General features: G+C 54.0%; 13 protein-coding genes across 13 annotated transcripts; 8 read left to right on the top strand and 5 right to left on the bottom strand.

Moving 5' to 3' along the window:
• Positions 1-759: 759 nt before the first annotated feature.
• Positions 760-1902, top strand: PV07_09815 (uncharacterized protein; the record flags this gene model as incomplete). Its single annotated transcript, XM_016397106.1, has 1 exon — positions 760-1902. One exon carries the CDS (start codon positions 760-762, stop codon positions 1900-1902), a length of 1143 nt encoding a protein of 380 aa, XP_016244297.1.
• A 327-nt stretch (positions 1903-2229) lies between these two features.
• PV07_09816 (uncharacterized protein) lies at positions 2230-3959 on the bottom strand. Its single transcript, XM_016397107.1, has one exon. The coding sequence runs from the start codon at positions 3771-3773 to the stop codon at positions 2727-2729; it is 1047 nt and encodes a 348-aa protein (XP_016244298.1). The 5' UTR covers positions 3774-3959; the 3' UTR covers positions 2230-2726.
• Positions 3960-4687: 728 nt separating this feature from the next.
• On the top strand, positions 4688-6514 carry PV07_09817 (uncharacterized protein). The gene is made up of 2 exons (XM_016397108.1): positions 4688-5370; positions 5468-6514. Exons 1-2 carry the CDS (start codon positions 4746-4748, stop codon positions 6394-6396), a joined length of 1554 nt encoding a protein of 517 aa, XP_016244299.1. The 5' UTR covers positions 4688-4745; the 3' UTR covers positions 6397-6514.
• PV07_09818 (uncharacterized protein) lies at positions 6482-10752 on the bottom strand. Its single transcript, XM_016397109.1, has 3 exons — positions 10451-10752; positions 10219-10403; positions 6482-10161 (listed from the first exon to the last, which is right to left on the bottom strand). The coding sequence occupies exons 1-3, from the start codon at positions 10735-10737 to the stop codon at positions 9179-9181; spliced, it is 1455 nt and encodes a 484-aa protein (XP_016244300.1). The 5' UTR covers positions 10738-10752; the 3' UTR covers positions 6482-9178.
• Positions 7347-9143, top strand: PV07_09819 (uncharacterized protein; the record flags this gene model as incomplete). Its single annotated transcript, XM_016397110.1, has 1 exon — positions 7347-9143. The coding sequence occupies one exon, from the start codon at positions 7347-7349 to the stop codon at positions 9141-9143; it is 1797 nt and encodes a 598-aa protein (XP_016244301.1).
• A 184-nt stretch (positions 10753-10936) lies between the features above and the next one.
• On the top strand, positions 10937-12239 carry PV07_09820 (uncharacterized protein). The gene has a single exon (XM_016397111.1). It carries the CDS (start codon positions 11057-11059, stop codon positions 12080-12082), a length of 1026 nt encoding a protein of 341 aa, XP_016244302.1. The 5' UTR covers positions 10937-11056; the 3' UTR covers positions 12083-12239.
• Positions 12240-12421: 182 nt separating this feature from the next.
• Positions 12422-15541, top strand: PV07_09821 (uncharacterized protein). Its single transcript, XM_016397112.1, has one exon. The coding sequence runs from the start codon at positions 12608-12610 to the stop codon at positions 15134-15136; it is 2529 nt and encodes an 842-aa protein (XP_016244303.1). The 5' UTR covers positions 12422-12607; the 3' UTR covers positions 15137-15541.
• Positions 15148-16549, bottom strand: PV07_09822 (uncharacterized protein). The gene has a single exon (XM_016397113.1). It carries the CDS (start codon positions 16374-16376, stop codon positions 15570-15572), a length of 807 nt encoding a protein of 268 aa, XP_016244304.1. The 5' UTR covers positions 16377-16549; the 3' UTR covers positions 15148-15569.
• Positions 16550-17767: 1218 nt separating this feature from the next.
• PV07_09823 (uncharacterized protein) lies at positions 17768-19865 on the top strand. Its single transcript, XM_016397114.1, has 5 exons — positions 17768-18202; positions 18256-18533; positions 18586-18741; positions 18815-19110; positions 19164-19865. Exons 1-5 carry the CDS (start codon positions 18031-18033, stop codon positions 19582-19584), a joined length of 1323 nt encoding a protein of 440 aa, XP_016244305.1. The 5' UTR covers positions 17768-18030; the 3' UTR covers positions 19585-19865.
• A 75-nt stretch (positions 19866-19940) lies between these two features.
• PV07_09824 (uncharacterized protein) lies at positions 19941-21037 on the top strand. Its single transcript, XM_016397115.1, has one exon. It carries the CDS (start codon positions 20244-20246, stop codon positions 20988-20990), a length of 747 nt encoding a protein of 248 aa, XP_016244306.1. The 5' UTR covers positions 19941-20243; the 3' UTR covers positions 20991-21037.
• Positions 21038-21823: 786 nt separating this feature from the next.
• Positions 21824-24248, top strand: PV07_09825 (uncharacterized protein). Its single transcript, XM_016397116.1, has one exon. The coding sequence runs from the start codon at positions 22014-22016 to the stop codon at positions 23199-23201; it is 1188 nt and encodes a 395-aa protein (XP_016244307.1). The 5' UTR covers positions 21824-22013; the 3' UTR covers positions 23202-24248.
• Positions 23268-23871, bottom strand: PV07_09826 (uncharacterized protein; the record flags this gene model as incomplete). Its single annotated transcript, XM_016397117.1, has 2 exons — positions 23268-23449; positions 23590-23871. The coding sequence occupies 2 exons, from the start codon at positions 23869-23871 to the stop codon at positions 23273-23275; spliced, it is 459 nt and encodes a 152-aa protein (XP_016244308.1). The 3' UTR covers positions 23268-23272.
• A 739-nt stretch (positions 24249-24987) lies between the features above and the next one.
• PV07_09827 (uncharacterized protein) lies at positions 24988-27362 on the bottom strand. Its single transcript, XM_016397118.1, has one exon. The coding sequence runs from the start codon at positions 27349-27351 to the stop codon at positions 26179-26181; it is 1173 nt and encodes a 390-aa protein (XP_016244309.1). The 5' UTR covers positions 27352-27362; the 3' UTR covers positions 24988-26178.
• Positions 27363-27771: the final 409 nt, after the last annotated feature.

Below are 27771 nucleotides of genomic sequence, written 5' to 3' on the forward strand. Positions count from 1 at the left end.
ACACACATATCCATACACACACACCTGTTGTATCAGGATGCAAAAAAACTCAGACTTGTGAGAAAACCCCCGGATGGGAGTTTTTTTGTTTCTCTTCACATTCGGTCGGTAGGATGTAATGGATGCGGATGCTCCCACCTGTAGCTTTCGATATGTCCTTCCCCCTTCAAATCCTTTTCTATACCAGAGCTCCTGCGCATTTTGGGAGAACCACTCATGAGGGTGCCCGAAGTCACATCTCGGCCGAATTAGGGAGATACAGAGGTAGAGCTCCTACGTTTTCGATGTTTCCTTGGGGTATTCATTTGTGGCTGCGAGTTAGGGAGATGGATGAGAGATGGATGGATGATTGGGGAGGGATCGAAAGGCTGTGGACGAGCCTTACTCCTTCTTGCACCACACTTTTCTGCCAGTTTGAATGTTGACAGGAAATTGTCCTTTACAATATACATTGGTATATTTGTTTTCCCCCCTTTGTTCTTGGTGGGGACGTGGTTGTGGTTGGGTGTGGCAGTAAGAAGACGATGTCCAGAGCGACTGCCGCCACTCCCCAACTGCCCAACTGGTTCCTGACATTGAACAGGGCGGTTGACTGGACGATGATGCTCACACTGAACAGTCCCCGTCTTCACTTGAAGGTGCGCAGGTGCGAGAACAGAATGTCACATCCAATTCTCCTCCATCATCGCGCCATCCATCATCGACTCATCCCAAACGTTCTTCTTCATATACTACGCCACAGCTATTCGCGCTTTGATCATGGAGTATCCAATACGAGAGGAGCCGTCGACAGACGACAACCATCTCCCTCCTTGCCCAAGTCCTCTCCTCCCTCCCCTGGAAGAAGCCATGCTCCGAGACAGCAACTCGTGGGTCCAGTCCTTTTCCAACCTCCGATATGGAATCGTCCCCACCAAAAAGCCCGAAGAGGTCATGGCTTACCAGGGGTTTGCCGAGCACAGCCTAGAAGTTGACCCAGAAATGACAAGACGCTATCAGCTCTGTCTGGAGGAACGGAAAGTGCAGTACGTCCGGCAGAAGTTGGAGGAGAAAAAGGCGGAAATCTTGAGGCGAAGACACGAGGCAGAGCAAGAAGCCGCCCGGCAACACTCAAGACAAAGAGCGATTCGGGCCCAACAGCAACTGGCTTTCTACAGCAAACAGTACCCCCGCTATGGGCAACTCTGGCGCCATGAAGGTTTCTCCGGTGACGAAAATGTCGCGTTCGCTACTGCAGGAGGAGCAGGCTTTGACGACTCTGGCTCTGACCAGGCGTTGCACCTGGATGAGAGCATAATGAGCTCACCAACCTATCGCTTTGTGACTCCGAACAATGCTATCCAAGAGTCCGGTGGTGCTGCCCCAGCTTTTGCCACATCCCTCGAAAATACCACAAAGGAAATCGAAGAGTATCTGCATACGGTGCCTGGGACGGCCAGGACCCGAAGCAACAGAAAGTCGCATAATGCATCTCGGCCACCACCGCACATGACAGACTGGGCAGGGCAACAATACTCGGAACTACCACAAACGCCCTCTGCTGGCTTCACTCCTGCTGCATCAGTTTATGAAGCAGATCTCGACCTAGATATGAGCCCTGGTATGCTACTCACAAAGCAGAATGAACAACACCGCAGTGTTCAAGACGAACCGACTCCTCCCTACCACGCAGACGATGACGTGATGTTGCTTGACATCCGCGAACCAATAGCGCCACCGGTAAAGTCACCAACATTGTCCGATCTGATTGGAAGCGAGACCCCTTCTGAAGACAACGACGACGATGCTGATGGAGACTGGGATTTTAACCCGAGGAGTCCGTCTCCGGAGCCTCCAACTCACCGCGACGTGAAAGGATTTGGACAGAGGAATCGAAGAGCGAGTCGGAAGACAGGGCGTTAAACCGCAGCAGCAGATACGGCTCGGTTCGAGGATGCAGAGGTGGGCTGTTGACAAACTTCGAGAAAGCATGTTCTGAAGCACAAGGCTGAGGGGGGAAGGGTTACTGAGAGACTATGTGTGTACAACATGGATCATTGGCGGGGCCGGGTCGACGAGACGCACTGAGGCGAAATGCTTTGGGAAGGCATTCCAACAATTCGTCGGAAGCACTGTTGGATGAACAGAGCTGCGAGTATGAGCAAGACAGGAGCACATGGTGACGGAGCCACAAGAACAATCGTCAGAAACTTGTAGCTAAACGCAGTCTGCCACGAGTGATGACAGCAACCACAATGATAAGACTGTACCTCATATGGCCAAGTCTGTCGTTTGGCATGCACTTTACAGTAGACAGACCGACAGAACGATTGATGAGTTTGTCTTGAGAGAGAGCATTGGCAGAGTTGAGGTCGCGAGGTGTGCTTTTCTAGCCTCCTTGCTCATTTTCCTCCGACTCCCTGCGCTCAAGCTCCTATGTTTTCTGCCCTGGATTTTCTTCAGGTATGGCAACACAGGAACGGGGATCTCGTGGCTGAGGTACGGCGATGTGTGTACATAGGTAGAGAACGGGGCGTGTAGAAATATGAGCGAGGGAGGGAGGGAGACTGCGAGGGAAAGGAAGGGAAGACATGGTCTTGAAAAGCCCCAACGGCTCGATTCAGTAGATTGGTTGGATTGCAGTTTTCCCTTCTCCATTCAGCGCAACCAACGGAATCTTCAGTTCGGTGTCGAAGCCAAACCAAGGGCTTTTGGAGACAGCATTCACAACCACATCCATCAAGACGTTAATCCTCGTCCTCGTCGCTATCGGGGAAATCCAAGTCGAGTTTCCTCTTCGGCTGCGGCGGCTTCGGAGGCTTCGCGGCTTGTGCTTGACTTGTCGAAGGCTGGCCGGCACTCGCGGTGGCATCTTGACTGTTCTCTCCCTCGAAGGTCGAGACTCTCTTCAGCTCTGGACTTGCCCAGCCACCGCCAGCAGTGGTGTCTTCTGCCATTTCTACGTCCGTGCCTGTATCCTCCGCAATGTCCTCCGTCTCCCGGACCAGCCTCTCCACCTCTCTCTCCACAGCCCCCTGCACGGCCTTGGTCTCGTCTTCTCCTACACCCGCATCGCCCCCGGACTGGTGCCGCTGCCGCTCCAAGAATAGCTGAAGCTGCCCCAGCGCGCCGACGCGCAAGATACCGGCATCAGGGAAGGACATGCCCATCTGTGCGCGCTGCAGGGTAATTGTGTTGTCGATGCGCATCAGTTCGGCCGTGGTCTCGGCGGTATGGGTTTGATCTCGGGCCTCCTCTGCCCCATCGGCTACGGTTTCTCCCGTACCCGAGGGTTCGATGCCATTTAATCCTGCCGGTGGTGATGTTTGCTCCTTACTCTTCGCGGCGATCTTCCTCCGCAGAGATTCAGCTTCTGCCTCCTTCGCCGCCATGGTGTTGTGTTTGCCTATCCGCGCCGCAAAGGTGAGGAGGGTGTGATAGTCGACTCTGGCAACTTGTGACTCGGCATCTTCTCCCTCTTGGTCCACATCGGAATCGAGAATCGACGGGTTGATGTGGCCGATGTCTTGTCTGAACGAAACGCATTTCCGAATCGTGTCCTTCAATTGCTCTTGTAATGTCGCGACCTCGGCACGGAGGTTCAGTATGCGGGCGTAGTTCTGCTGATGGCGTTGCAGCAACGAAAGGGCTGAGGCAAGTTCGTCGTCATCCGCGATGAGGTCTTTGGCGAGTTGCGGGGCATTGGCGAAGGTGTTGGTCTGGGTGAAGGACGTGATGAGGGCGTTGAAGTGTGTCTCGATGGAGTTCAAGGGCTGGAGGACGAGAGCATCCATGATGGGCACGCGGGAGGACTCGGTTGTGTCGTTCGGTTCGGTCGTGATATGCAATGACTGGGTATAGATTGGGGACGTCCAGACGCGTGGTGATGGCTGCAACGCAGTGTCTCTCAGTAGTTGGAGACCGCGGCTCGCGACGACTCCTCAGCACTGAGTAGCTTTACTGGCCTTGGCAGATGCGTGACTTTCCGTCAACGTCCCGTCTCCATGGACTTGGGATCCTCACACGCAGCTGGTTGCGCCTCTGGCTCAATCAAATTCTCACACGACTTCTTGCGGTGCTACACATGTTCTCCATCGCATGCACATGCCACACCCTCCCAGAGTCCCGGGCTCGATCGATCCCAACAGCGGCCCCGCATCTTCCAGCTTCTCGAGGGCGCCATTCCTCGAACTGCCGGCGGCAGCGCGCAACCTGCATGCAGTGCAGTAGTCTTTGCATACGCAGCTGTCGAATCACCTCCCACAAGTCATATCAATTGAGGGTTGAAGACACTTCTCATTCGCAGCTTGCGGGCTTCCATTGGCAAAAACACTCCCATGCTGTTGGCCCACATGGGACAATCTTCGCCGTCATCCCTGCTTGACTGCTAACGCGATTCAGTGATAACGTTCTCACACGAAGCGCCAGCGACGTGCCACGTATTTCAACTATCGAACCCTTTGGTCCGATCACCAAACCCTACAGGATATCTGAGCAGTAGTATCCAGAAACTATGCATCAACAGCCAACCGCATTCTACATCCCATCATGGGATCATCCTTGAAGGAGGTGCATGCATGGAGAGGTCTGTGGAGGGTGACGATAGGTGGGCAGGCTGGTCTCGCAGAATCCAACTCGGCTATGTCTGGATGACTTCAAGGTACATGCTTGCGTTCGTTCAGTGCCTATTCGTTCTTTCTCTCTTTGTGTAACCATCCCTCACCCAGTCTCTTCTGTTGTACACCATTGCTTCGTATACCAACAAAATGCTGTTGTCACCTTTCTTGTCAAAGGACAATGTTGTCTTCGGTTTTGAAATTCTCATTCCTAGCATCATTGTTTATGTCTTTGCCTGCGCCATCTACAATCGCTATTTTCACCCGCTGAAAGATATTCCTGGACCGTTTTGGGCTTCGATCACCAGTCTCTGGTACTTCAGAGCGGTGCGAAATGGTCGAGGTCAAGACTACCAACTCCCCATCCACAAGAAATATGGCCCCATGGTCCGGCTTGCCCCCAATCAGGTTCAGATCGCGGACGCTTCCGCCATCGAAACCATATACGGTCCCAAATATGAGTTTACCAAGGGCGACTTTTACAACAATTTCCTGACACACATTTCCAAGCGTAAGGATAGCTTCGCCGAACGGGACGAAGCAGCTCACACGTGGCGACGACGGACAGTGGCGCACCTGTACACTCAAGCCGCTGTTCTGGAATACGAGCCCTGCGTCGACAGGGTCATCGCTCTCTTCCGCAAGCAGATGGATCATTTCGCCGACACGGGAGAGGTCTTTGATGTGTCTGTTTGGATCCGCAAGTACACTTTTGACATTATCGGGGAGATATTCTACGGGCGTGAAGGTGGCTTTGGCTTCATCAGAGATAACAGTAAGTTATCAGTTCCGTTGAGAGGCAGCTTCATCGATGAACGGTGCCGATCATCAGAACATGATCACATCGGTACGGCGCTGACATATGCTTGCAGTCGATTACAACAATTGGTGCCATTTGATGGATGTCATGCCCAACCCTGCCGCGGCATTGAACAACCTGCCGTGGGGTTTCCGAAATCTATATTTTCTGTCCCAGATGATCTACCCGGCGACACGTGCTGGAGCCAAGGGGTTCTTTACCGTCATTGACCAATCCCACGCAGCCGTGAAGCAGCGGCTAGATGACATGGCGGCGGGGAGACCGTACAACAGGAACGACGTCCTCAGCAAACTCATCGACATCTCCAACGACCCGAAGAACGACTTCGGCATCCTCGACGTCACCACGGAGCTCTGGGCGATGATCTGGGCGGGCTCCGACACCACGTACATCGCTCTAACCTCGATCTTCTACTACCTGCACAAGAACCCGCCCACGCTAGCCAAACTGCGCGCCGAGATCGAAGAGGCCTTTACCAACGGCACCCTCAAGTACCCGATCCGCTACAACGACGCCATCAAGCTGCCTTACCTCCACGCGGTTGTCCGCGAGGCGATGCGCATGCACGGGTCGCTGGGCACGGGCCTGCCGCGGATCGTGCCGTACCCGGGCGTGGAGATCTGCGGGCGGTTTTTCCCTGGGGGCACGACGGTGCTAATGAACGCCAACGCCGTGCACTTTGACACGGCCGTCTTCGGCGCCGACGCCGAACAGTTCATCCCGGAGCGCTGGTTCCGCGACGGCGAGAAGGCGGCCGCCAACATGGAGCGGCACATGATGCACTTCGGCTACGGCAAGCGCATCTGCATCGGCAAGCACATCACCACCACCGAGATGTACAAGCTGCTGCCCGCCGTCCTCCGGGACTATGAGTTCGACCTCCACATGGACGGCAAGGAGTGGACCGTCTGGCAGGGCTGGTTCCACCAGCAGAAGGACGTCACGGTCACGGTCCGGAGGAGGCACACGGACCAGGTGTGAGGTGAGCGCTTGATCTGGCTACAGGCCCAGGTGGACATTGGTTGATAAGGGTGGGTGATCTGAATTCATGTTGAGAGACAAAAGCACCAAGTGAGTGTTCTACAGTGGAATGAGCTCGATCCTTCTTGCGCGGTGAACAACTCTTTGCTTCATCATCTGCTTTCTCCCCTCCGAGAGATCGACCACTCTGTGTCCTCTTGGGGTCCTACGTCTCTCACTCTCTTCCATCCGTCAAAGTTTCTGCCTATGCTTCAGGAAATCTCCAGACCCGATTTTCTCAGCCTTGCCTTCTCAGCCTTGCCGAACTAAAATGGCGGTGAGGACGCCGTCCCCAGACACCCCAGCCTGACTATCCCCGGCCCTGGCCCAAGTCCAACAACCGCGTCCTGCCCTGCGATCTCTCCGGGACAAGCGAGAGAAAGATCTCGCCATCGAATATTCTCGTCAAGTGGCCCCGTTGCCGACCGTCTTCCGCCTTTGCTGTGCTTTGATCCATTGTCCGCATTGGCGCTTATGCATTCCACTTAGAACAACCTGACCAATGGGGCGCCTCTACGTTTCAAGACGCCTTTTTGTGGCTGTGTGGAAACTCCCATGGAAGGACTGAGTACACACATCTGTGACTTTCGGTCCTTGCTCTGTGACTGAGGCTTGCGCTCCTCCTGCTATTTAGCCTCGCATTCCCTTCAGCCCACGTCTTCCCATGACAGTCTCTGCTCTCTTGTTTTACCTTGTCTTGAGAAATTCTTGTACCGTGCCTTCTCCAGCGACCTCTCGACCATTAGAATACCGCTGGATTTTCGGGTATTTCGTTCCGCTTGTGGTTTTTGAGGCTCGGAACATGACCCTTGGCGTTCTGCACAGAGCCTTGCGACCTTGTTCGCATTGTTCACAGCTGCAAGAGTATCAACCCACTCGGCTTCCGCCTCTCGATCTCGACGTGGTGGGAAATGTATTCATATCGACCGGGAGATGCATGGTGGGTTCCCCGCACCAAGCCTCCGCTATATGTGGAGTCTCGCGCCAGTCGTCCGGCAGTCACGGAGCCTCGCTCCATTCCAGTTGAGCCAGTGACTTCTCGGGGGATTCCAGTACGTCAACGATCAGACAACTACAGTCTAGTCTCTGGCGAGCCTTTAAGCCGTTGGGGAAAACGTCGGCAGGGGACATCCTCCAACAACAGTATATCACCATTAGCGACTGCGAATGGGCTCCCTCGAGTTCGTAATGACAAATCCGCGAATGAAGACGACGTGTTTCCGAAGGGCGACCTGGACAGAGAAACCCTGGCTCAAGCTCCTTCTCGCGATTCCAAACCGATCGTTTCTTCACAGATTCACATATCCAACGGCGGATCTGGTCGAAAAACAGCTATAGGTTCGAGTTCCACCCTTCTCGACCGAGACAATGGCCGCCGAGACGTTCAAGATGGGATGAGCTGCAACGTCGACGACGGCGATAAGCATCAAGGAGAAGCTGTACACCGCACCGACTGGGCTTTGGTTCGGTCCCTTCCCATCACGACCGGCCCGTCACAAACGAGAATGCCTCAGGTCACTGCATCATATTCGTTGGACTCCGAACCGACCCACCGCGACTTTGGTGGCACTGCCAATCCTCCACTTGAATACCAAGATCTTGATGTTCTCATTGGTTCTGGTGAAGTGGAAGGAGCCTTGCGGAACCATAATACCGTCGATGGTGACGAGGCATCCTTTGCCGCCGCTTCGTCAATGTCTCAAGAAATGGACATGAGTTCTTCTGGAGAGGAATCCTTCGCCTTCAATTCTCAGTCTCCGCCATCTTTTGACATGGGACTAGAGAAAGAAATTGAGAACATGGTTTCGGAGATCGCGCTAGATTTGGTGCAAGGGTTCTTGTCCGGCAGTGGAAGAATAAACGTATGCACCCCTCAAAGTTCTCAAGGATCGCCTGCAAGCTCAAACGTTGGCGATCGGCCTGCCACTGGATCTTGTTCATCAACCGGACAGGCGAGCAAAGCGGCAGGATCGTCCAATAAGGACAAACGCCATGAACATGACGGCAACGAGGAGCCGAAGGAACCACAGAGACCACGCATCCAAAGCCTCATCCAGGATGATTCTGACGAAGAAGGGCTTCTTGCCTGCCCTTATGCGAAATACGATGCCGACAGATATTCAGAAATGAACCCGAATCTGCATGAAAGAGCGTATCGTCGATGCCGAAGTGTATACTTGACAAACATTCCCCGGCTGAAGCAGCATCTTTATAGGATCCATAGGCGACCTGAATATTACTGTTCGTCCTGCTATACCGAATTCAAGTCGGAAAGCGACTGCGAGGGGCACGCTCGGGCGAGGCCAGCCTGCGCTGTGAATGACTGCCCCTTTCAGGAGAAGATGACCCACGAACAGTACAAAGCAGTCAAGCGCAGGAAGATGCGCAGAGACGCCGCGTCAGTATGGTTCGAAATCTTCGACATCCTTTTCCCGGGTGCGCAGCGTCCAGGCACTCCCTATGTGGATGACACACATTCCCAGGCCACAATGCAGAGTGTCCAGGATTACACCAGGTATCTCGAAAACCATCTGCCCCAAATGCTCTCTGAACGAATGGGTCGCCCTCTTTTTAATAACGATTCCTCGATGTTTCAATGGCTCCTAAATAAAGCTCTTGAGGAGACCTTGCCGAGGGCTCTGCGAGAGTTGCAAGATTCATGGCAAATGGTGGGATCTGTGGCGGGAATCAACGATGATTCAACTTGATTCAATAGAGCGTCCATCTATCAATCGAGCGCCGTTCATGACCTCTGGAAGTAGTTCACAAGCGTGTTTTTTTGTGGACTCTTTTCGATGGTTTTGACTTTCTTTGTTTTCGGCTCATCAGCATCATCATTGCTCTTTTCTGGTTTTTCGCCAACTTTTAGCAAGGTCATCAATTCTTCGAAGGCTTCAGCGGGCACAATTCCACCGCTGGCTTCTTTGTGGCCTCTGGCAAAACTCTCTCCGAGCCTATGTCTGAGGCCATCAGAGGACAAATCTGCAGCAGCTTTCAAGCTGTCAATAATATTGACAGGTGGATCCCTCGACCTTGCGCATCGGGCGATACGACAAGAGAAGTTGACCATCCCGGGGAGGTAGCCTGAATTCGCACAAAGGACTATTTCCAGAGCTTTTGAGTTCAAGTATCCAGCCCACCGGGTGGCAATAACCGGATGGACCTGGGCTGGGGTGTTGATCCGCAGGACAGCGATTCGTCCGTCAGGGCTGAATTTCGGAGGGGTATGCGTGTTCAACTCGACCTCTGCATTGACTTCTGCACGGGCACTCTGGAGTCGACCATTACTCAACAGGTCTTTGGGATCCTTTGATGCGAGAAGAGCAGTCCACGCCGTGATAACGTCATATTTAGCGGTCCGCCTGGGTGCGTTGACGAGTGAGGTTGCATCATTGATGGATTTCTTTGTGAATACTTTGAATGTCTCTTTCATGTCCGGGAACGGGGGAGACCACTTCAAGGTATTTCCAAGATCACCATGAGTGCCGATACAGGCAAGGTATGCACAGGAGGAGGCAATGTCCGGAGCAAGGGTCTTGCAGATCTCGTAAGTGAGGAGAGATGATGTTGATACCGGTGGATAATGGCAGGCGGAGACCACCTGAGCGCCTTCTGGAAAGTGGTTACTCAAATGGTGGTCGATGATCAAAGATTTCGCCGAATGTAGATCAACCACCGGGGGTGCCGCTATAGAACCCTGATCGAGGACGACAACATACGCCGGATCTTAATGAACTATGTTAGAGTATGCACTCTATCAATATGGGCCCGACGTTCAACTACCTTTGGCAGCCATGGCTTCACGCTCTGACTGAGTGTTCACCGTCGAACCCTTCTGAATTAGATGAACATCGATTAAGGATGGATCGAGGCCGAGGCTCGTGAGCGTCCGATAGAGAATGACGCCCGACGAGAGGCCGTCAGCGTCCTTGTCGGGTACAATGAGAGCTTTCTTGCCACTTGCTGCGCTGCTCCGGTTAGCATTGTCATTGACGAGTTCGAGGCGGTGTCACACCATTCCTTTATGAAGGCTCTTGCCTCGTCCATGGCAGCTTCTGGAGCTGGCCATATTGGGTTCCCAGAGGCATCACGCCGTGGCTCAACGTCGCAGTAATCAGGAAGTTTGGGACGAGTTTTGGCAGTGGCGGTTCGCTTCATGCCTCGCCAACCATCGAACCGTGACAGACAACGAAATTTACCAAGGACAGTGCTTGAGTGTAGTGGAAGGAGTGCAGAAGATTGGCTCGAGGCACCAATCAGCCTGAGACGCGGGATCTGGCGAGGGACTGCGGTCAAGAGCATCCAGTATCAGTCGAGAGTGGAAGGGATGGCAAGATTGAGATCACACGACCGCGACTCATGACGGACATGACGGATGAGTTTTGTCTGACAGTCAATTTGGGCCACGTGGGTGCAGCAAGGCCTGGGATTGATCTGTCTGACAGTAGCGCAGGCCGTGAATGAGTCAGCGGGCAAGGCAACCTCGTTCCTTTTATATCAGATACAACGTCCTCGACACTCTTCACTCCCTCTATCACTCGGCGCGCAGACAGTTCTATGATGTGATCGGCTGTGAGCGCCTGTGGCGTGTTGTTTTTGTATACTATCTGGATCCTGCTCAATGGCATCCGCCTCCTTTGTCCCCTTTGTTGCTTTTCTACTCTGTCTCTTCTGCCTAGGCTGCCACTCAATCCCTGCCCATCTCCGCGCCGAGCATCAGTCAATACGATCGTACGCGGCCATTGGGGACTCTTACGCTTCGGGAGCTGGAGCAGGCACTCCGGGATGGCCACCGTACGCAGACTTCCGCTGTGGCCGCTATTCTGACGCGTATCCTATCCAAGTGGCCAACAACTCCCTGATCGCCATCGAAAAATCAAAATTCAAGCATCTTGCATGCGGTGGCTTGACCAGCACGGTCATCTTGCGAGACCAAGTCCCTTATATCGGCGAGTCGGACCTTGTTACCCTGACAGCCAGTGGAAATGATGTCAACTTCTTCGTCGTTTTGAATGAGTGTGTCTATCATTGGCAGCCATCGATAGGCTGTGAAGCCCAGCTTGTCAAGGCTAGAGAGATCATCGAGACGACTGCACTGCTAAATCTGGAGAATATCATCTCCGGAGCCGTTCAGCACCTGAAACCCGGCGCGCTTCTGATTGTTACGGGCTATGCCAGGTTTTTCAACGAGGACACAGACTATTGTGACACTGCGACTTTCAGCCAAACCAGACCTCTGGACTACCTGACGAAAACCAAGAGAAGGGAACTCAACCAATTGGTGATGATGTTGAACGATGTGATCAAAGCGACGACCGAACTCCATGGCGCCGTTTACCTGGACATAGACGGTGCTTTTGATGGCCATCGATTTTGTGAATTCGGGGTCGAAGAACCCGAGATTGACAGGAGCGACACTTGGTTCTTCAACATGCCGCCGCCCAAGACCGCACAGTCCCTCGCCGGCTTGCCCTCTCAAGTGCCTTTGGGTGATGCGGATGGTATGCCTGACCCTCAAGTCGTTCCTGAATGGCCACAAATCAAAAAGTGGAGGGTCTTCCATCCTACCGGACCGGGGCATCACGGTATATCGGAGGTGGTTGTGAGGGAGATCCTGCGCCTCTCAAGCCCTGATGGCCGTGAGTAGGTAGTCAGATTGTCAAGAGAATGGGGAAGAGTCGGGGGATAGTGCAACTGTAATGTTCTGAGTTAGCGAGCGTTTTGTAAGGATATGGGAATGTCTGTACTGAGAGCCATTTGTCGACCTTCTGTACTCATTGAATAAACTGTTTTCTGGACTTCCCCTCTGTGTTCCGTTGATGTTGGTGTGATCGATCTGTGGTAGCTGATCTCGCTCTGTTGGATGCGTGGCTTGGCGGCTCGACGGGTCTGGCTGGCGGCCGGAATCCGGGATGACGTTGTGGGCAACAAACTTGGGGAACGCGTCTTTACGAGTACACGCGACGGCACTAATAATGACTTCGACACCACAACTTGCAAACCTCGAACATGCGACACGGACTCAGATCAACGACCACAAGTTGGGCATTGCTTTACACGATCTAGTCCCTAAACCGGTCTCCTCCATCATGTCCTTCTAATTCCTCACCGTAATGCCCTGCGATACCACAGCCAAACAACCGCCAGTCTCGTTCGCAATTCCAATCCTGCCATGTACCTCCCGCGTTCATTGATCTCGCACCTCTATACAAATCTCATCCGCACCCATCACCCACTCTCTCCTCCCGTCCTACTTCTGGTTGCTCTCGAACCTGACTCGCTATGCGCGTGTCGCATCCTCACCGCGCTTCTCAAGCGCGACTACATCCCCCACAAAATCCAGCCGGTCTCGGGCTACGCAGACCTGTCCAAGGCTGGCGAAGAACTGGTGCGGCCCATGAAAACCACAGAAGGCGGTAGTGGTGGACTTGTCATTTGCCTCGGTGTTGGGGGACTAGTTGACTTAGGAACTATCCTAGGATTAGAGGACGAAGAGTCGAACGAGACAATGTGCGGAGTTGAGGTGTGGGTGCTGGACGCGAGAAGACCATATAACCTCGATAATGTCTTCGGCGGCCAACCGATCGAAGCACCTATAGATGATATCGTCAACGAGACGAGGACGCGCGCTCGGGGGGTGGAGAAAGGATGCATTCAGAAATCATACAAGTCTGGCAAAGGGGGTATAATAGTCTTTGATGACGGGGATATTTCAGGCGACTTAGAGACCGAGAGGAACGCCTACTGCGCGCTGGCAGAAATGCCTCAAGTCGATGGGGACGAAAGCGATGGTGACGATGAAGGCGAAGACGAAGACGAAGCTCAAGACAGCGCATCATCCAGAAAACGGAAGTCGTGGTCCGATCGCGATAATGAAGACGAAGACAGCGAAGCAGATGAAGAGAGACCACGTCAACGGCGAAGGAGCAACTCGGGATCATCTATCGCGTCCGCCCGAAGCAAAAGCCCTTCGTCCTCCCAACCCGTGTCACCGGCGTCCAAAGCGCAGTCACCGAAACCACAAACAGCAGTACAGCTACGCAGGCGTTTACGAAAACTACGGGAAGAACACGAATCGGTGCTCCGGCAATACAACGGTCTAGGCACGTCTTACTCTGAGCCGGTGTCGACACTGGCTTATTCTCTGGCATCAGATCTGGGACGCGAAGACAATGACATATTGTGGCTTGCCATCATTGGCGTCACCTCGCTCGAGCTGTCTGGCCACACATCTACCGGTCTTGGGACGTCTGTTTCAAGAACAATGACTCTTCCGCATGAGCAACATAGAGGATGGCGGACGACACGTTCTTCTCAAACCTATGCTCTTCTCCGCGACGAGGTCAGACGTCTGAATCCCCCGCCCGCCGACCAATCGCCAGCAATATCTCCCAGTGCAGGCAGCACAAGTTCACCCAGCGACACCTCCATCCGGCTGACACCGGATCCCCGATTTCTGCTCCTGAGGCATTGGTCTCTGTACGACAGCATGCTGCATTCCCCTTATCTTGCGTCTCGGTTACATGTCTGGAACGAATCCGGCATCAAGAGACTCCACAAGCTTCTTGCGAAGATGGGGATGTCGTTGACTCAATGCAGACAGACATATACGCACATGGACATGGACCTGAAGAAAACCCTCCGGGACCGTCTTCTGAAATATGCAGGCGTGTATGGCCTGGACGGACTTGTCCCGTCCGGCTCAGGGCGAGCAGCCTACGAACAAGAAGGGTGGGGTTTCATCCGCTCCTGGGGCTGGAAAGCCCAACTCTCGGCCGTCGACGTGGGCGTCATTCTTGGAGCTATACTCGATGTCGGCACAAATAACATGCCACCTGCCTCGGCAATGTCGTCCTCGTCGACATCATATGCAGCTTCTTCACAACAAACAAGCACCTCCGATGACATCCCGGAGCGCTCAGAAACACTTCTGCCACGCTTCTTCGCCGCATATGACGCCCTGGCACCGAACCACCCGACCCATCTCCTCGCGGCCATTCCAGCAGCGCAGCATCTCCTGCGATCAATTCTGCGTACAGGCTCTTCCTTGCTTATGAAGCACCAGATTCGCCATTTACGTGCTTTTCGTATGGGTGTTGTCAAAGAAGGGCCCGATCTCGCCCTTTTTGCGAATAGTCCCGGGGCCTTGGTCAAGCTGGCGTTGTGGGTCGGTGAGGCGCTCGCAGTGAATGACAAGGACAAAAGCGGCACCGAACCACCAACACCATTGGTCCTTGCAGCTTTGGACGAGGCGAGAGGGACGTACGTTGTTGTGGGCACGGGTGGAGGAATTGGTGGTGGTGAAGATATGGAAAGCAGGAAAGAGAAGGAGGAACGAAGGAAGAAAAGAGAGGAAGAAAGGGAGAAGAAGAGAAAAATCCGAGAGGAGAAACGGGCTGCCCAGAAGGCCCAGCGAGAATTACTGGGAGATGATTCTGATGCTGAGGAAGAAGAGACCGAGTCCGAATCGGAACCCGATTCGGAGTCGGACGACGACCAAGAAGACGAAGCCGAACAAGAAAGGAAACGCAAGAGAGGCTACGGGCACAATCGGTTTGGGATCGCCTTTCAAGAGGTTGTCGAGGAGACGAATGCGCGGGTCAAGATTGATTCGTTTGATCATTGCATTGTAGAGGTGAAGAAGGAGGATCTCGCCGGCTTTCTGGAGGGTTTGAGTCTCAAGGCGGTTGTCGGCCGGTGATTCGATCTCTTTGAGGGCCAGAGTCGACTGGAGATGTGGTGGGAGATGGATATACGGCTGAAAGCGGTGGTGGCTGCCGTTGGCAGAGTATAGGAAGGCATGACAGTGTGCACTTTATTGTTGGGCTTCGTTCTTTGAGGATGTATGTGAAGTTTTATGGCTCATGTTACGACCCTAGAGCCAGGATGAAAGCTGATGATTTGGAGCCAGAGTGCTGGCAGGGGCTGTGAGACGGAAAACGTGAAGCCCAGAGAGGCTGCCTGCTGGATGCTCGACGCATGTTTATTGGATTTTTCTCGCTGCATGGCGATGGGGATCGGAACAAGCAAAGGTACATATCATACTCGGCGTGTGACGGATACAATCTGTTTTGTGTTGCGAAAGAACCATCATGACTTACTTCCCTTGAAGGCTGTCTGTCTGGAGAACGGTGCTATTCTTCCCACTGACTACGTCCCTCACCATCTTCTCTGACTCGAGCTTGTACAGAGTGGCTCAACAGGTCCGTCACCGTGCCGACTCTCCACCCGTGTCTCCTCAGCGCCGGCAAGACGATTCTCAGCATTGGCGCCGTCCACGGCCTATCGTGGATGACGATCGTCGCGCCGGGGGTCACACTGCTTAGGATATGCCACGCATTCAGCCTCGGCCATGAGATCTGCGCGTCCCAGGGATAAATGCTCCCCAGGACGAGCCTGTAGTTGAGACGTGGTTGGGCCAGGAGGGCGAGCATCGACGCGGTGAAGAAGCCGCTCCCGGGCCGGAAATACCTGGGCTGCCTCTTCTTCACGGCAGATGGCCTCGGATCTACCGAGTCGTAGATGTCTCGGATCTGTCTTTCCACCGTCTGGATCTGCCGCGCGAGTTCTTCCGGCGGAATGCGCAGGGCCGGTTCGTCGTACATGGCGTGGTTCGCCAGCTCGTGGCCGTCCAGGACCAATTCTCTCAGCGTCTGCTCGTGGCCGGGGATGTGTGACCCGATGACGAAGAACGTGGCCGTGACGCCGTGCGCCCTGAGCAGACGCCGGATCTCTGCCGTGTGTCGGGACGGTCCATCGTCGATGGTCAGAGCCACAGTCTTGTCACCCGTTGGGACGTGGAACAGGACGTTGGGGTGGCGGGCCTGGAGCCAGCGGATCAGCCACTTGGGGGGTTTGTAGAGGATGCAGATCAGCGACGAGATTGCGAGGCTGGAAAGGGTCAAGATGATGATGATGATGGTAGTGAGAAGGGTTGTCATGAAGGAAGCAGGATGGACCGCATTTGGGGGCGATTCGTAATGAGATAATTACTCGGGTTATTATGACTAGGATCAACCCACTGACAGTGGTGTAGACGGCAGATGGTGTTGGTGTTGGTGTTGGTGTTGGTTTTTGGTGGGTGACAAGGCTGAATGTTGCCCGAATCGGGCATCCAGGCTTCAAGGCTTCATTCAGCACGGACACGTCTCAAAGGGGAAACTTCTCCATGCAGCAACAAAACCTGGGCCTCGCTGGGTCTGCGCATCCATCACAGGGCTGCAGGGCGAACCTTATTGTGTCCTCTATCTTCATTGAGGACATCTTCCTAGTAGAAAAAGTATGCTCGTCTCATTTCACACTCTCTTGATTCCTAGCCCTCGGCATGGGCACGCAAAAGGGGCAAGCTTCTCGAAAGGAGCGGCGAGCTGCCACCCCCAGGATGATCAGCAGCGGCTGGCTTGCCATGGGCTGGTGAACAAGGTGCGGCGCTCAGCTACGAGGTACACCACAGCCAGAATCCATGGCCATTGACCATCCCATCATCCCATTTGTAATCTTTGTCAAACTATTGATTTTCCGATTCTTCCCCCAACAAAGCCAATGTCATCCAAACCCCGAAATTACCAGCTCTCGCCAAAGGATGCAAACCAAATTGGGACACAGACCGAGTGCCCAAAACAAGAAGCCAGAGTTGCTCGGCACAAATCCTTACACTTTTAAGATGGAAAAGCGAGATTTCCCGGGCTGGTCAGCCTAGCATAGCACCATCGACTGGGCTCACTACGACTAGGCCAGCTCTGCCGATCGTTCCTTTCCTTCTTCCGGCAACACGCCTTGAAGGCCGTCTCCAGGCTAAGTGTCTTCTGGCAGACGAACACGGTGCAATGGCAGCAGTCTATTCGGCACGACGACTGCCATCTATACGAGGCAAGGATCCAGATAATTCGTTCGAGTCTTGGACCGACTTCGTTCTGCTGCATGGCGTTGTTAGGCCTTCCAACGGGTGCTTGGGCGCCACCAAGCTGCATGGCGCCACGCCGGCGGGAAATCGTCCAGTCTGCGTGTCGACACCATCGATGGTCCCTTGCAGGAAGAGCACTAGCTCACAAGCTGAAACAATGCTAGGAAAGGGCATGGTCGACACTGGACAGGGGATCTCACGAACCCACGACATGCCCTCAACAATCCTGCCTCGCACGTCGCGGTCGAGCAACTCCTGCATGAATGCTTCCTCCCGGCAAGTCTCGTCTTATCCCAACCCTTGCATTCTGGCCCCATTTCTCCAGCATCGTCCACATCGGCATTCTCTCTCCGAAGGCGGATGCGGCTTAGGCCCCTCCTCTGCATCCCCACTATGCCCAAGTCTGTAAGCGAGAGCGTACCCATGCTCACGCTCTCTTGCCTCTCCCAGCCCTCGAACCATTCAGGTGTTTGTCCTGCGTCTCAAACCCTCTCCTGAAGACCGCGTCTCAAGAGTCTCACCAGCAACACGGCTCGTTATGGAGCTTCCCTCGTGGAGCCCGTGGATTCGTGTGCTCTTCAAAATAACAAAGGTCTCCATCGTCATTCGAGCCCACTTCATATATCCATCCCGCCGGCGTACAGTCATGCTTCTTGACCTCTGCCAATGCTCTGCACAGATACGAGTACACGATGAAGCTGTCCAGGATAGCATTTGCCACTCTCAGCTGTGTTTCCTGTGGTTTCGCCGCGGACCAAGATGTGCTCACCATCTTGAAGCAGCAGACCGGGATTTCCACATTTATTGGGCTCCTGGAGCAATTTGAAGATCTGGTCGATATTTTGAACCAAGGGACATTCAGTGGTTTGGAAACCGACCTCTCTCGTTGCTGACGATCCAGGCTAAGTTATCTGCAGTCCTCATTCCCAATGACCAGGCTCTCGCCACGTTCGGCGATCAGAATCCAGACTTGACCAACAACACAGATGCAGTTCGGGCGCTGCTCGAATATCATATCGCCAATGGCACTCACCCATCTGCTTCGTTCGGCCTACAGCCACTCTTTGTGCCCACCCTCCTGACCAACTCCAACTACACCAATGTCACAGGTGGCCAAGTGGTGGAAATCACGGCGGTGAACAATCAGCCCACCGTTGTGAGCGGAGTGAAGGCAGAATCTCACGTAGTCCAGGCTGTAGGGGTTTTCCATTTCCGGTCTTGATGGACGGCAGCGCTGACCGACTCAGGACATCTTCTATTTGGGAGGCCTCATGCACATTATCGACTCGGTGCTTACGATCCCCATCTCATTCCCAGCAACCGTTACAAAGACGGGCTTGACGGACCTGGTGGCACTGATGAGCATAGGAGGCTTCCTGAGTCCCAGTTCTCCCGCTGTCAATGTGAGTGCCCAGATTGCGCAAGGGATTGTGGGTTCTGTATAGTGCCAGCAGAGAGGCTAACAGGGACGTCTAGATCGTGAACTCACTCTCCGATCTCACCATCTTCGCGCCCAATTCGACAAAATTCTCAGCCGGGTTCACGGGATGGGATGGTCTATCGCAAACGGACCTCTACTCCATCTTGGAGTACAGCATCTCGGAGGGCCCGGTGATCTACTCGTCCGACTTCAAGAACAACACCAAGATTCCCACGCTGGACCGAATCTCGGCGACCATGACCGAGGTTGATGGCCAGTTCTATGTCGACACGTCTCTGATCAAGACGAGGGACTATCTCACCTCCAATGGCGTGTTGCAGATACTTGACAGGTGGGCGCTAGTTCCCCCTCGAAGAAATGGATGACTGATGTTCAATGTTCTAGTCCTCTCAACCCCAATACTACGGGACAACAGCCTCTCTCGACCGCTGCCCCGTCTTCCAGTACCGGGTCCAAGGGGCTCAGTACTGCTGCCGGTGCCGGTATCGGCATCGGCATCGGCGCCATCGTCCTAGGAGGGGCCTTGATTGTCGCCTTATACATTCGAACGAAACGCCGCCGACACCGGGTAGAACTGGCCGGTGGCAACCCGGGAGACCCTCCTCCACGATACGAACTGGACACCAAAGCATTGGATGCGACGAGTGCGAATAGCAGGAATGTACCCCGAACTCAAGTCTTCGAGATCCATGCTCCGTCCAAGCCGCCCTCTCCTCTCGAGATTGACGGCAACGAGAGGAGTCGCATCAGCGTCACCATCCAAGGCACGCCTCCGCGACACCTCGGGTTCCAGGCTCGCTACTAGCGAGTATCTCCCCAACATTGGCGAAATACCATCGTCCATGGCGGACCCCTAATGACAGTATGTTCAAGCCTGGCACCGTGTTAGTTGTTGGCTTGCGATCATGACCATTCTTTCACCTCACATGTTGTTTTCACCTGGCGCTTCGGGCATGGAGGAGAGAGGAGCCCAGTACCCTGCCTATGTACCTGTACGAACAAGATAGAGCGATGCGTGGGGCCATTCTCACCTGCTTGTTGACATTACCTCAGATACCCTGATTTCGGAATAAAAGTTGTCTTTACACTTTGGCCTTCCTGCATCGAAAGAACCTTCCTCATTATGCTGATTCGTGTGACGGGTTCAGTGGGTGGCTTCATTTCGCGTCAAGGGTGTGTGTAAGTGACTGCACTGTCTTCACTGCAAATGCATCACTCACGGACAGTCGCGCACCATTAAATCAACTACGTTGACCACCACCATCACAACTACCTTAACTACCACTATCACAACTGCCTCGACCCTCTGTCTCCAACCTAACGTCGCAAGACATCTACCCACAGAACCCTGACTACAACTCTTCCACTTGGAGTTCCCTCTATCGACCCCGTATCTCATGCCACAACATCTTCGCCTCCCTTGTACAAACCCCCTTCTGCTCAACTCCTGTTCATCGGTGCTAGATGGATGAAGCAAAGCAACCCGCGGCCATGGACCCCCAGCCAGCTGAGTCCCAGACTCACCGTCCCAAGCGACTCACGGATCTGCCAAATGAAATCCCGAGCCGCGTCTGCGGCTATCTCGTTCCCGATCACTCCGACTCCACGCCCTTTGGAGCCGATGAGATCCACGCAACAATGATTCCCGCGAGACAGGGAGTTGTAGCGGATATCCTGGATCTTATAGGAAACGAGACACATACGCCGAGGTACACACCGGGAGACTGGACGGGCGGAGGCGACAGGTTAGACTTTCAACCGTTGAAAGCGCCGTCGACTGTTACCAAGGAGCGAGCAAGCAATGGCCTTGCCAGTTTTGTAGCCACGTGCAGACACTTCAACGTTCATGTCCGAAAACTGTGCGCCGCGCGTGTCTTCACCCTGACAGTAAGCGACTACGGCATCACCTTTGAGAGTCTACGAGACCCATCGCCTATGCAGACACTCTTAGTCTACGAGAAGGGTCATTACACGGACGTCATGGTCGTGCCGGAAGGGCCCAAACTTGTCAAAATCCCAGAAATGCAGGTGCCGAGAAATATTGCATTTAGAGCGTTCACGGGAGCCTTTAAGGGGTTGAGGAATCTCCCGTCTACATGCGGCAGCGGACATGGCGGGCGATGCAAACTGGAAGACGAGATTATTCCTCCAACGAATCGGCCGATACTACGTCTTTCACGCCAGGTCCCAGCTCTGCTTGTCGAGGCTTGACATTGATGTGAACGTCGGGTTCCACAGCTTCGCTGCTGTGAACGGTGACTTGGGCTACCGTCCTCGTTCCGAAATACCAGAGGTTCGCTGTTCGCATTGTGCCTCTGAAGATGATCACAAGAGCGTAGGTGACTGCGCTGCACGGACTGTTGCTGATGGCATGGGCGACTTTGTCCGTGATATGTATCAGTTTCACACCAAATACAACAGAAGTCGGGAAACTTCCGGGACAAGCAGAGTGGGAGCGCAGGGTCTTCTGACAACACGGCTGTTGATTCACGGAACGGGTACACCCAATGTGTGTTGGGGCCAGAGGCGCAGAATCGGCACCATCGGACGTTGGAGGTGGATGCCATTCGGAAGTTTTGAGGACTTCTGTGAGCTTCTCAAAATCCACCTATTTGGCTCGAAATCCACTGCGAAGACTCGAATGATCGACCAAGAAGGATGCGTCTGCGAACTTGGACTTCCACTTGACGAGGAGCAAACATCTTGAAGCAAGAAGGATTGTGTGAAGGATGTTAAGCGCGCGGGCGAGGATAGAGATGGAAGCGACGACAAGCAGGAGGAACGCGGTGCGAAGCGGCAGAAGACTGTTTGAGCTTCGACCACCGGCAATAGTTGGTTCGTGTGAATTGGCTTTACATATCAGCCTACGCCTCGAGACTTGCGGAACGAGATTGATATTTGGATAAGAAGAGCAGCATTCAAATAAGATAGTACGAGGTAGTTCTGACAAGTTCCCTCTGGCATGTCGTTGCATGGGTAGCACTCTGGCACTTCAGGGGTAGCCACGGAAATAATATTTTCCGAACACCGACCTCCTGCTGCGCCTCCAAACACTCCTCGTTGCTTACCAACTCATTCCCAATGAGCGCTTCTGGATACGCCTGTGGTGCTCGCAATTCTAGGACTAGAAAACGAAGATGAAATCCCTGCATCCTCCTCTTCTGATGCTGTTCTGGTGAAAACCAACCCGCTCGCTTGCAAGGAGGGCTGAACTCCTCTGACTCCGCGCCCATCATGAGGCCAACACATTCGCTATGGGCGCTCTTCGCCCTCGTCGCGGTCGCCTGTGCCGCTCACACGTCCAACTGGGCCGTTCTGGTGTCTACCTCTCGCTTCTGGTTCAACTACCGCCACCTGGCCAACACGCTCTCTCTCTACCGCACCGTCAAGCGACTCGGCATTCCCGACTCCCAAATCCTCCTCCTGCTCCCCGACGACATGGCCTGCAACCCGCGCAACGCCTTCTCCGGGACCGTCTACTCCAACGCGGACCGGCGCATGGACCTGTACGGCGAGAACGTCGAGGTCGACTACCGCGGCTACGAGGTCACGGTGGAGAACTTCATCCGCCTGCTGACCGACCGCTGGGAGGAGGGCGTGCCTGCGAGCAAGAGACTGCAGACGGACGAGGGCAGCAACATCCTGATCTACATGACGGGCCACGGGGGCAGCGAGTTCCTGAAGTTCCAGGACAGCGAGGAGATCTCGAGCTGGGACCTGGCCGACGCGTTTTCGCAGATGCGGGAGAAGAAGCGGTATAACGAGATGTTGTTCATGATCGACACGTGCCAGGCGAACACCCTCTATCGGCAGTTCTACGCCCCGGGCATCATTGCGACGGGCTCTTCGGAAGAGGACGAGAGTTCATACTCCCACCACGCGGACAACGACGTTGGCGTGGCCGTCATCGACCGGTGGACGTACTATGTTTTGGAGTTTCTGGAGACCCAGGTCACGGGGCCGACGTCGGACAAGACGTTGGGGGATCTGTTCGACAGCTACGACGTGCAGAAGATCCACTCGAACCCCGGGGTGAGGTGGGATCTGTTCCCTGGCGGGGAGCAGGCCGGGCGGAGTCGCAGGGTCGTCGACTTTTTCGGGAATGTCCAGAGTGTTGAGATTCAGGGCAACAAATCAGGGGTCGAGAGCCTGAAGGACGATATTGAGGGTTTGAAACGACTGGTACAGGAATACGAGGCTTTCGCGGCCGCCCAGGAAAGCAACAAGACACAAATGTCTGATCTTCTGCAACAAAGGACAAGCGAGACCAATGGCACTGCCCAGAGAGGCTTGTCGAAGCAGCGGGACCCCGTCGGCAGAATGAAGGTGACAGAAAACACGCAGTGGGCTCGAAGAGTTGCTGGAGCGACCGTTCTGTCTGGACTTGCAGCACTGTGGTATTTTGCCCCCAAGCTTGTCTGAGAAGAAATCCACGTTCCATCTCCCTCGCAACGACCTGTCAACACTGCTACGAACAGATAACGGTGCTAGAATCACGACTGCTCGGCTTCGTACGGGATAGCCTTGTTCTTCTCCGCCCACAGCTTCTCCGCCTCGGAGAATGGCGGGGGAGGATCCAATCCCTGGATTCTCCAGAGATCACGGGGCGTCTCATAGATGTGCAGTTCCCATTCCAACTCGGCTCTGTCGATGATGTACGGTTTCAAGACCTACACCAGGGTGTCGTTAGACGGGTGTCCCAGGGAATATCGAGCCAAGATTCAGCATGACCCAAACAACTCTCAGCTGGACCATGAGCAACTGCAAGGTCTGCCCGCAGAAGATGAACGTAGGGGGAGCTGATACATACATCATTGATTCGATCCATCCACGCCTTTCTCCTCGCTTTCCCCTCCTCGGTCTCGGGCCCCATCATCACCCTGGCGATCTGCTCCACCACAATCCTCACGAAATTGTTCTTGGATTCGCCGCCGACGAAGATCCCCTTCTCGTCCACGTCGACGAATATGACGACGACATAGAAGGGCGGGAGGCCGCGCGAGACGTAGAGGTCGGTGATGGCCTTGGAGATGCCCTCTCTCTGGGCCGAGGTGAAGATCGACGGGTGGGAAAAGATGCGCCAGAGAGGCATGCTGATGGAATGCCTAATAGAGTGATGGGAGGGAAAGGTTGTGCTGTGTCTTGACTAAGCACGTGAGGGCTGTTGGTGTTCTTGCTCGTTGGATTAGAGAGGAACTTTCTGTAGGAAAGGGGGAGAGGAGGAGGGCTGGATATATATCTTCTCACCATGCCTCGGACCTGGGCTTTTGGATAATATACGCCCTGCGAAGCAGGACGACATGGCATGAGATCCACCACACGTCTCGGCAGTGCCCACCATGGACCACAGTTGTACCGAGTACGAGTAGTAGTACAGATGCTGCATGACCTGGTAGCTTGTAGGGAGGTAGTAGATCTGATATGACAGGGATGAGGCCAGTGGAGCGTCATCTTCGCCCTCGTTCTTACGTCTTTCCATCCCCATCTCCATCCATCTACCTATTGGAGATACCTACGTAGATACCTAGATAGATAGAAGCCAGGCTGGATCCCCGACCTTACTCCATCCCTCGATCTCTACCTCGATCTCTACCTCTACCTCTACCTCACCTCTCCCTGGTCCCTATTCCCTGTTCCCTATTCCCCATTACCTATTTTTTCCAACAAGACAAAGCAAAATAAAACCCACCGCTCACCGCTCACGGCCCCTCTCGCTCGATGGGATGGGGGGATCCTTCTCACGCGGCAAAAGGGCTTCCCGGGATGGCGGGTAGAGGATGGCGGATGGATTACTCAACAACGAGAAACTCACCCATCCTCCTTGCTGGGTTTTTACGATTCTGCGGCGCGAGGCTGGCGAATCAGATGGGGCTGCTGTGTCAGCCAGACGAGAAGAGAAGAGGGCCGTGGGACACTGGAAGGGAAGTTAGTGCACTCGCGAGGCGTCTTCGCAGGGCGTGTTGCTCGAGGCACCGACTGTACCTATCTACCTACCTAATAGTAACTAAGTATCGACGAGGTACACATTCTGTATCATGTATCACGAGCGGGGACCAGAGGGGATTGTAGAGTTATGGGACAGTAAGACCAGGGCAACAAAAGCACAGCACAGCACAGGAGAGGAGGGAAAAGGACGGTCATATCTCTTTAAGGGAGGGGTGCTTATGACGGTGATTAGGAGGAGAGATGTGCACCTCATACATACGTAGCTAGGTCTTGGGTATCTATTACTCAGTCACGAAGGTTGGAGATTTGTCGACAATAGTTCAGGTCAGTCCGATTGAATCACTTGTCTTCCCAAAACATACGGGACCTTCTGCAAAAAAGTGATACGTGGCACTGAGAATGTATCGGGGTCAGACTTCGAGAGTAGACGTTGTGTCTTGGTCCAGCGTAACAGTGAGCGAGGAGGCCCCGTGACCTGTAACTAGACACACACACACACACACACTCTCTCTCTCTCTCTCTCTCTCCCCCCCCCTCGAACTTTGAGAGGCGTGCTTGGATTATTATTGCCGCTGAATAGCCGCCGGGAGAAATTGATTACTTTTCCTCCCGCTCCTGGTGATGCTCTGCTGCTGCGTAAAGTAAAGGAAAGTAACGTAAAACATCGGTGGCGGGCTGAATAAACCCACGAGGGCAGTGTAGCCAGTGTGCAGAATGGAGTTCGCTTTCATCTTGGAGCTAGTTATGCAGGTAGAACAGGTACGAGCTCGTAGGTAGGTAGATTGGTGGGTATGGACAGTCTCTTCACCCGTATTGGACGAGGCGCGGCTTCAGCTCGAGTTCTGATTACTGAAATGCGCTTTCAGCTTCCCGTGTGACTCTTCGCCCGTCGTGCTAGTCGCGGGTATTGCCAGAGAGAGAGCTGCTGCGCGACGTGACTAGATGTGGGTGAAAGGGTGGTCCGTGGATAAGACAATCACGTCCAATTCCAACATCATGGACTGCCGTGATGGTCACTGCTTCGTATCGGCTTCGACCCTCTCTTTAGTTTCTGACGACCCATCATTCAGACCAGCGGTTCGACCGACACAGCGCCCGACTCACAGGTGTGGCAACGAGGCCAGAACGGGTGAGATGGGGACTGCGGCAGCGACACTTTCAACATTCCGATGTCGTATGTTCAAGAGTGCGCTTCGTTTCTGTAGCCCCCGCCTACGGCATGCCAGATTGCTTCCGCAGCGTCCTGTTCTCGATGAGTCCAATTTCGGAGGGATTGCGAGGAGAATCGTCTCGGCGCGCACAAAGAGGCTGCCACTTCATCCGTCTTGAGGAGCTGGGCTTAATCGTCTCGGTGTTTAGAGTCGACGAGCAATGTCCAATGGGCCAACATCAACCAGCATACAAACACCGACCCAGATCAGCAGACTGAATCATCACGAGGAGAATCACCCTCTCACCCCTTCCTTCTCGCCTTCTTCTCCGCCCTCTGCTGCATGATCCGCCTTCTCTTTTCAAAACTCTCACCGATTCCCACACCGCTGGAACCGTCTCCTCTGGGCCCGTCCTGCGTGTCTCTCCGCCTCTTTTCTCTTCGCTCAAGCACACTGGACCCCTCTCCCCGCGCTCTGCCCGCAACGCTCCTGTGGATGCGATCGCCCAATCCACCCAGACCCGTCCAATCTTCCCCACCGAATAGATCTCGCTTGTCCATTTCACCGCGTTGCCGCGCTTTCCTCCTCTCAGCTTTACTCTCTGCAGGCAACCGTACGAAATTCCTCTCTTCGTATTCGATTCTTTCTCGTTCCTTTTCACGCTCTTTGGAAGACATAGCTCCACGTCCATGCTTGACGATAGTATTGTTCGAGCCGATCGATGCTTGTGCCCGTGGTGCTGTGGAAAGTTCCTCGTCGATATATTCGTCCAAGAGTTGCGACTTGCGCTTCCTCGCGGGGACGTCGCGGTCGCGCTGTGAAGCTGGCTCCGGCATTGCAGTGGGTGTTATACGTGGAGGTTTGTACGCACCAGCGCCTGTTGATCGTGACTTGACGGATTGATCTTCCTTCTTGCGCGTGTCCATGTTCCTCAGGAGTGCAGCAGGTCTTGGTCCCACGGACATGTCGCCTTCAGTGTAGTTGGTTTCGACGGCATCATCCTCCGCGGATTCTTCTGAACCAGAGTCGAAGTCGTCCGAGACACTACCATTCTCGTTGGTGGTCGTCTTTGTAGGTCGTTTCTGTGACTCTTGACCCGCTGCCGCCTTTTGAGCTGTCCTCCGATCAGATTCTTCGGCCGCCCGCACAACTTTATCGATCTGGTATTTCAATTTGCTTTCCAGTGGACGTACGCCTCTTTCCAGATGAACCCGCAAGTCGACAAGTTGTTTTGTAACTTCGGAGGCCAGCTCCGTTGACGCGTCCCCTGCGTAGCCATTGCGCAGCTTGATAATGACCAGGAAGGCGAGGTTTTGGATGTAGGAGAGGAGAAGGTCATTCTTGATGTCGAGGAGGGAAATGCCGTCCGCGGGAGGTAGCAATTGCTGCTCCGTCTCTGGAAACGCGGATGCAGCAGACTGCAGGGCAGTCGTCAGAGTAGACAACATCGACCCTGTATTATCTTCCACCGTCATATCGAGACCTGTTGAATGTTTGTTCGTGTCGAAATTCGGAGCCTCGAAAAAAAGTTTTGCGGAGTATCCAAGTCACATGGCGATAAGATAAGCCACGCCGAGCTCCGCAGCCTCGCAGCCACTTTTCTTATTCTTCGTCTCAAGATGCCACAGATCTCAATCGACGAACTCCACAAGGCGATATCACATATTCAGGCGGAGGTAAAGATGAGTACTCATTGTAATGGTCACGCCACAGCATACTCGGTACACGGTCGTGTTTCTGCCTTGGAAACCTTGCCTTTTTCCACCTCTCAATCTTACTTACTGGTCTCATTCCGTGAGCTGTACTCGGTACGATACATCCGATCAGGCATCGTTTGTCCGACTATGAAGCTCTAAAAGATGGGAGAATGTGAGGATAGTGAGCCGGAGCCTGAA

The sequence above is a fragment of the Cladophialophora immunda genome (assembly GCF_000835495.1).
Source record: "Cladophialophora immunda strain CBS 83496 unplaced genomic scaffold supercont1.6, whole genome shotgun sequence".
Classification (NCBI taxonomy): domain Eukaryota; kingdom Fungi; phylum Ascomycota; class Eurotiomycetes; order Chaetothyriales; family Herpotrichiellaceae; genus Cladophialophora; species Cladophialophora immunda.